The 7,947-nt window shown below is 44.0% G+C and overlaps 1 protein-coding gene across 1 annotated transcript; it reads left to right on the forward strand.

Annotated features, from left to right (window-relative positions):
- Positions 1-2,822: 2,822 nt before the first annotated feature.
- Rtp4 (receptor transporter protein 4) lies at positions 2,823-6,957 on the forward strand. The gene is made up of 2 exons (XM_021636158.2): positions 2,823-3,066; positions 5,827-6,957. Exons 1-2 carry the CDS (start codon positions 2,909-2,911, stop codon positions 6,509-6,511), a joined length of 843 nt encoding a protein of 280 aa, XP_021491833.1. The 5' UTR covers positions 2,823-2,908; the 3' UTR covers positions 6,512-6,957.
- Positions 6,958-7,947: the final 990 nt, after the last annotated feature.

Genomic DNA, 7,947 nt, shown 5'->3' on the forward strand with positions numbered 1-7,947 from the left:
CCAGAATGAATGAAGCAGTGTCTTTGTATAAACAAAGGCTTTACTAGGTAGGAGGTGTTATTATTTTTAAAATGATGCTCACAACAGATATTATATGAAAGAGAAGGGGGGGGAGGAGGCACTCTAACAGAGAAAAAGGAGAGACAGAAAGGAGAGCAAGAGAGCAAGAGAGTGAAGAGGCAGGGGTCCTTGGATCCTGGGCCTCTGTGGGCAGCAGCCAATGATGACATCACAGGTGCCTAAGCAACCTGGGACTGGGCTAATGCATCAACTTGTGAACTAACATTCCTCCCTTTTTCTACAATTAAGAAAAAAGGAGGGAGGCAGTGAGGTGGGAATGAGGACATCAGACTGCTTTTCATCTAAGACAAATTAAAGCATATAAATGCTTGGCTGCCGTGCAAGGGGGGTAAGAAAGAGGGAGAAAGCAAAAAAAAAAAAAAAAAAAAAAAAAAGTAAGAGCATCAAAATGTCCAGATTACATGGTGAGGAGTAGGGGAAGCCCTTGCCCTGGAAAGTTCAGGGTAGACGGTGGGGTTTGCCAGACATGCCAGCAGCAGGTAGGGATGGAGGAATTCTGGGAGAGCCTGGAGCTGTTGGTCCTGGGCCTGAAGCATACCATTTCAGCCTTTTGTTGATAGTTAAGTGGTGATGGATGAAGAAATCACTCATCTTTAACTACCTCCTGCTGACACTAAGGTGACGATAGGGAGGCCAAAAGGCTGAAATGCTGGCCAAGTCCAGGAAGAACAGGCTGTTTTGATGCTGTCCAGGATCGGAGAACACCTGCGGCTGGGAGGGAAAAGTGCAGGTCCAGCTTGATGTAGTCTGCGAGGTTAGACTGGAGCACCTGTGGTGGCTGCTTTGGCGCTGTCCTGGATGTAGGGAACACAATGTGTCTGGTAGGATACTGGAACATGTAGATGGGCAGAAGACAAAGTTAAGTAGGTTACAGAGAAAATTTCTTTTAGGTGTATGTTACTTTTAGATGTACGTTTGAAATTTTGGGGAAAGCAAACAGGGACGGAAGGCTTGGATCAAAGAAGAGAAGCTTGAACCCATGGAAAATCCATTTACTGGAGAGAACCTCCATTTACCTGATCACTGATATTAATTAAAAATGTTTTGTTTTGGATCTGTCACCTGAGGAATAGTGAGGCCAAATTTGGCTGCAGAAGTGTGTAAACCTAGAGGCCCTTAAAGTGGGCTCTAGGCATATGAATCTGAAATTATTTAGAAGGCATCTCAGAAGAGCCTGGGGGTATGGTGGAAGACATGATTCCCATGGGTGAAGAGAGAAAAGTAAATCAGTTCTGCCAATCTTTGGGGCGTTCCCACAAAGTACAGGAGAACCCGAAATACAGGGGCACAAGCTGGCAAAGCAGGTTCTCATGAGCAGTGCCAGGGGCCACAGAGAAGGCTCCTGGGAGACGTGGCAGGGAGACATGGCTCAGCTAGTACTAGGATTTCCCAATGACATGTACAGCGCACAGGAGAGGAAAGAAAAGACAAAAGACAGTGTAAGTAGAAAGAAAAAGCTTATTTACCCGAGAGAAGGCGCCTGTGTGAGGGTCAGCGAGAAGGGCCAACCATGGGTTTTCAGGCTGTGGTTGGAGGGTACCTCCATTCCCCAGTGAAATGGAGAGATACCGGTGAGTCCCTCAGACATAGTGGAACTCATCAATCTGCTGATGTGGGATATATGGATGTAACAATTGGGTAGCCAGGAAAAAGGAGTCCCCAAACCAGGGAAAGGTGGGAGGAATTCCACCTTTTGAGATAGATAATAGGTGTACTATTTATCTGGAGCCCAATTGACCCGAGAAGTGGATCCGGGTGAATTTTCTTTCAGCTCACAAGAATCCCTTTTGAATTTTACAAAGGAGATAAAACATTAGACATGCTAGCATCACCATGGCACTTCACAGTGAGATAAACGGTGCGGACATACACCTTTGTGTCAGCAGTATAAACACTCTTCAAGGTGAGCTCTGGAAAGGCAGAAGCCGTTCGTGAAGTAGAAGGGGCAAAGGCTCATTTGAACTTAGCTTTTGGTATGATTACCCATTATGGAAGAGAGGCTTCTTTTCTCTATCCAGAAGACTAGTCTAGCAGAACGAGAAACAATTATTATTATGTTTATGCTTAAAAGACAGACCAAGGAAGATTTCAAATCTTGAGCTTGGAACTATGAGTGTAGATTGTATAGTGGAATGTTTTTTCTTTTCTTTCTTTTTTTTAATCAGAGTTCGATTAATAAATCAGGGCTCTAATGATAAATGACAAAGCTCTGGACAGTCACTACAACAAGAGGGGATAAAATATTTGCATACAAGGTGGAGGAAATAAAAAAAAGTTTGAATTCTTTGTTGCAAACACAAGTTCTATAGTGTTTGATAGAAAAGGCTCTTATTTATTTATTTATTTTTGTTTTACCCAGGAGCATTTTCCTGCTAGGGGCTTACACTGCGGATTTATCAGGGTCTGCAGGTGATTGGGAACACAACCTCCTACAGCTCTCCTCAGATCTCCACCAGGCCACCAGCATCTACTGGGACAGGCAATGTTCCTCAGTCACTACGCACTTACTTATTATATAAACAAAAATGTTTGTTTATAACAAAAAATGACTTAGAGATCAAAATGAAAGGTCCACATACACGAGCCCCTAGGATGCAAACCAGGGCTGGCTGCTCCGGCATTCCAGCATGGCCCTTTAAAACAGTTGCCAGACTCTGCTGCCTTCTACCTTCACAACAAAGAACTGTTCTGTGCACTTTGGAAACTGAAAGTTAAACATAGCCAGGAAACCGAAACTGTTCTTTGTTTTTTTTTTTTCCTCTCTCTCCCAGAACTGAACAAGACAGTGAGCTGCTTACTAACACCGGGGCCTCAGCCACCTCTGAGAATGCTGTTCTCTGATTTCGGTACCTGGGAGCAGACATTTCAAGATCTGATCCAAGAGGAGAAACCTGGGGCCTACTGGACCTTGCAGTTAAGTAAGAGCATCGTTCCAAATGGTGTGGCCACGGGATGGAGGCAGTACCAGCAGACAGTACTTGGCAGGTGAGTGGGCTCTGGGCAACTGGTCCTCCTGAAGGTCCCCCCCTAAGCACGGAGGCTCAGCTGAGCTGATAACAGCCTCTGACAGCTTGCTGCAATAAAAGAACACATGTGTCTACCTAGATTCTCCACCCTTGTGGTCATGGAGATGGTTAGGGTCCCCTGAACTCCATGCCTCCATCTTGGTTGGTTGGATTCTTTGTTTTGGGTTTTTTTGTTTGTTTGTTTGTTTGTTTGATTGTTTATTTATTTATTTTTTTAGACAGGGTTTCTCTGTGTAGCCTTGGCTCTCCTGGAACTCCCTCTATAGATCAGGGTGGTCTCGAACTCAGAAATCTATCTGCCTCTGCCTCCCGAGGTCTGGGATGAAAGGTGTGCCGCATCTCGCTTAATGTGGGAAGTTTGTTGCCCTGCCAGGTCTCCTTACAAACATGTTTCAGGAGTCCTCGAAGAGTGCCTCCGGGTTCCTACAAATAAAATATATACAACGGAAAAATGGATTTATCTACAATTTGGGTCCAAACTGGGACACAGCTCTTCCTAGTCTGTTTCCTGCCTTCCGTGTAGCAGTGTTGCAGTTTATAGAAAAGAGGAAAGAAACTCTGCACAAACACGTTACCGGAAATGCTGGAGTGCCCTACTGTGGTTGCCAGCCGATACCAGGGAAGGTGGGGTTTCGTCTTCAGGATCTTAATTTCTCCAGTTGAAGAATTTTAGGAGGGACACTCAAATGGGAGCTTGAGGGTGATTTTATTAGAGTTAAAAGGAAATCGGGAGAGTAGGCAAGCTCTAAATCCCAGCGGCTGCCTGGAGGAGAAGGGCCAGAAGGCCCTACCCTGTGAGTTAAGGTGCTGTGGAGCTGCATGATCTTAGACAGCCACACAGCAGGGGTGAGACATGTTGAGACCAAGGAAGCCAGGCCAGTGTCATGAAAAACATGCTTACAAGAGGGGTAGGAAGGAGAAAAGGAAAAGTTATGTTTTTCTGAGTAATTCGGAAAAGAGAACAGATTTATGAAGCCAGGCAAGGAGAGCTGCCAGGCTGGATTATGTATGCTCCAGCTGTTAGGAGCAGGAAGCCTGGCAAGTACAGAATCATTAAGAGGCTATATCACCTATCTCTCCAGCACAGCTTGCCCTTTTAGGGGTGATCCCTCCTTCCTGATGGGTGGTCTATTGAACAGGCTTGGCTGGACAATTGGAATGTTAAATATCCACGCAGGGCCAAATATTATATCTCTTGACTCAAAGGAGTTTTCCCTTACTGGGCCTCTATTGCTATTCTAAGACGTAGATTTAGTTGTAGGATGTGTGGGATTTGACCTTCTCAGGAGACACAGAGTTCGTATTCAGGGGCCAGAGCTTCTGGGGCAGGCCTTCTCATCCCCAGCATGGTATTTCCTGTAGGGAGCTGGGAAAAGAAGGGCAGAGAGATGGCTCAGCAGTTAAGAGTACTGACTGCTCTTTCAGAGAGTTCCTGAGTCCCATTCCCAGCAACCACATGGTGGCTCACAATCATCTGTAATGGAATCTGATTCCCTCTTCTCCTGTGCATGAAAACAGAGCAATCATATACATAAAAGAAATACATCTTTAAAAAAAGAAAAATGAAAAAGGGGAAAAAAGAATTTCAAGGGCATTTTCTGTGCAGTCACGTGGCTAAGCCTGGCCAGCCCCTTTAGGCTGGAACAACTCTCCTTGCCTGGCCACTGCTCACTATTTGTTCCTCAGAATTGACTACGCTCAAGCAGCCATGTTGTGTATCATTTTACAGAGAGCTTGTGGATATCAAACTGAGGAATGTCCCTGGCTTCTTGGGTATCCTCCCTGTAGTTCCAAACTAGCTCCAGGTTTCCCTTCCTTGTGAGGAGAGTGAGAATGGCTAGCCTGAGAAGTCAACCCCTCTTTTCCTAGAACTCTGGGGCCTTTTTCTAGGACCCCCTAGAACCTTCAGATCTTTTTTAACCTCTTCAAGGGTATCTGCCCTGCCTCCTGCGTACTAGGTTCTACCCATTATGAACCCTTAGCCATAGGTTTCCACCTTCTAATCTGTTAGTCATGTTGCTCATTAGAGGTGATGTTCTATGGTAGGTAGATGAATAAGGTTTGTTTCAGTGGCCTAGGCTGAGAAAACAATCCTTTCCCACTTACCCTTTAGATCCCAAGCAAGTTGTGTGTGTATACATTTTATTATTCACTTTTTTCTTTAAGCTGACAAGGGGATCAGCAATACCTGTGAGGAATGACATAAAGATAAAGGGACATAATGCTGAAAGGTATCAGTATTGCCTGTCTCAAAATAGGCACTTTATAAAAATTTCATGTTATAATGAAAAAGAAAGTTAATTGCACATAGGAGCCATTCTCTCTCTCTCTTTCTTTCTTTTTTTCTTTCTCTTTTTCAAGACAGGGTTTTCTGTGTAGCCATGGATGTCCTGGAACTCATTCTGTAGACCAGGCTAGCCTTGAACTAAGAGATCTGCTGGCCTCTGCCTCCCAAGTGTTGGGGTTAAAGGCGTGTGGTGTGCCATCACAGACTGGTTAATAATTCTCTCCTTTTTAAGACTTCTAGAGAAGCTTTTCTCCCAACAAGGCAGACTCAGTATTAACAGAAAAGTATCTAAAACTGCCCCTTGTTCTTGTTTATCTGTGGCAGTGTCGCTCAAAACAATATAAAGTTCTCCACATTGAAGGAATTCCGAGAATTTTTTTTCTCAGGTGAGTGATCAGCTAAAGACACTGGCCTTCCTCCTTCTTCCTACAGGTTCCACTGTTCCATATGTAAAAGAAGTTGGATTTCTGCCCAAGTGAAGATCTTATGCCACATGCACCGGGTGCCTGGGACATCTCAGGGCCGGGTGCTCATGAGGATCTTTGCTCAGCGGTGCCAGAAGTGTACTGAGTCTCAATTTGAGAATCCTGAATTCTCCACAGAGACCACCAAAAGGATTCTGAGTGGCCTAGTCAATTATATTTTGTATAGATACTATGGACATGGCACCAGGAAGATTCCATCAATTGCACCTTTGGATGAGAGGGTGCCTTTGGATGGGCCCCATGATGCACAAAATTGTGAGGCATGCACTCTCGGCGTACATGGAGGGTGTGCCCTTATACCCAAAGCAAAGCCCCCCCAATCCTCATCTCCTTCACCAAACAGAAAGGGAGATAACGCTGAAAGGCATTCTCTTCTCCACAGTTCTTCTCCAGCCCCTATACCCAAAGCAAAGCTGCCCCAATCCTCATCTCCTTCACCAAACAGAAAGGGAGATAATGCTGAAAGGCATTCTCTTCTCCACAGTTCTTGTCCACCAAGGAGCCATCATTCTTCACCTCAGACTGGGAATAGAGGCTTTCAAGAACACATAGAGCCCTGTGACACATGGCTACCATTGTTTGGGCTTTTGGCTGTTGCTGCATTTACCATTGTTGGTCAATTGTTTAGATAATAGGTTTATCATCTTGTTTTAATTCCACAGCTATCAATAAAATGGATGCCAGTGAATAGTTTGAGATCAAGCAAGGCCAAGTATATAGAATAAACATAGTTTGATGGACATAATCCCAAAATAACCTAAAACATGACCAATACATAATAGACCCAGCAACAAATTTGTAGTGAATTGTTAAATAGTCTGTGTTTGCTTGCTCACTTATTGTTATCGAGCTGTATTGATTAAATCTTGAAAAGAACTAATAGTCATGAGTATTATCATATACTCTCTGTGTCACACTAAATAATGTTCCACACACACACCAAAAATGCCCTTACCCTAACCCCTAACCCTTGAACTTGTGAATAAGCTATACTTTGTTGGAAGAATGGACTTTGTAGACATAATTAATTAAAAGATCTTGAAATAAATTGTCTTTATCAGGATGAATAATAACAGAAGGGCCTGTCTTGTTTTGTCTTTTTAATCAGGACTCACCAAAAACTCCATGTTGAAAGCTGGGTCTTAAGGTGATGATGCTATGGTAGGTAGCAAAAACTATAGGGTATGAGCTTAAGGGGGCGTGGTGTGCTAGGGGTTCTTGTAAGCTTATTGAGCCCAAATCCTTTCCCTTCTCTTCCTTATTGGTCACCATAGGGTAAGCAACCTTGACCCCCTGCCTTAGCACAGGTCACCAAACAATAATCAAGTAGCCATGTTGATTCCTGAAAAAAGGAGCTCAAATAAATATTTCTCAGACATTTTGTCAGAGTAAAGGAAGTCCAAGGGATATGTGGCATGCTAAGAAAGGGTCAACAGAAGGACAGAAGGTTTGAAGATGGAAGCACAGGTTGCAGAGATATGTTTCAAAAATGAAGGAAAGGCTCGCCAACCAAGTCACAAAGCTAACTTCTCAGACTCAAGCAGCAGGAATGAGCTCTTCTCTGTGGCTTTCCGTTTGAATCATGTTTTAATTGTTATTATTCTTTGAGTGTGTTGTTGCAGCCTTCTAGTTGAGACAAAGCTGCAGCCATCCTTTTCTTCAGTTCCCATTTTGTTTCTAACGTGAAATTAAGTTCAAACATTTTAACTTCTCAGCTCTGCTTCCTGGCAGCAGCTCTATGATTCAACAATGTTATAACTCGTCCTTGACTGTCTATGTACTTGGCTACACTCTGGTCGCACCCTTCTTATCCACACATGTAGCTACACTTCGGGTGTACTCTAGAACCTAAGCCCTGTCTCATTTACCTCCCCCAGGACCAACCAGCTTAAAGGTTAGCTGATAACACTTATTCTTGTTAGCCAAAAACATACTATTGCTTTGTACGGTTAGGGAGAATGTGTTACCGCCCTCCCCGTGTCTTCTGCATTCATTGCTTTCTATAAAACCCTGCTGTGAGACGTAGCTGATGTCACAGTTTGACTCCCAAGTTCCTTCCTGTGTTCCT

Source organism: Meriones unguiculatus, chromosome 17, assembly GCF_030254825.1.
Source record: "Meriones unguiculatus strain TT.TT164.6M chromosome 17, Bangor_MerUng_6.1, whole genome shotgun sequence".
In the NCBI taxonomy this organism is placed as follows: domain Eukaryota; kingdom Metazoa; phylum Chordata; class Mammalia; order Rodentia; family Muridae; genus Meriones; species Meriones unguiculatus.

Excerpts from the sequence above, each read along its gene's own strand:
- Rtp4 (XM_021636158.2), top strand. The coding sequence starts at position 2,909 with ATGCTGTTCTCTGATTTCGGTACCTGGGAGCAGACATTTCAAGATCTG. Across the intron at positions 3,067-5,826 it reads CAGCAGACAGTACTTGGCAG|GTTCCACTGTTCCATATGTA; the intron begins GTGAGTGGGCTC and ends TTCTTCCTACAG.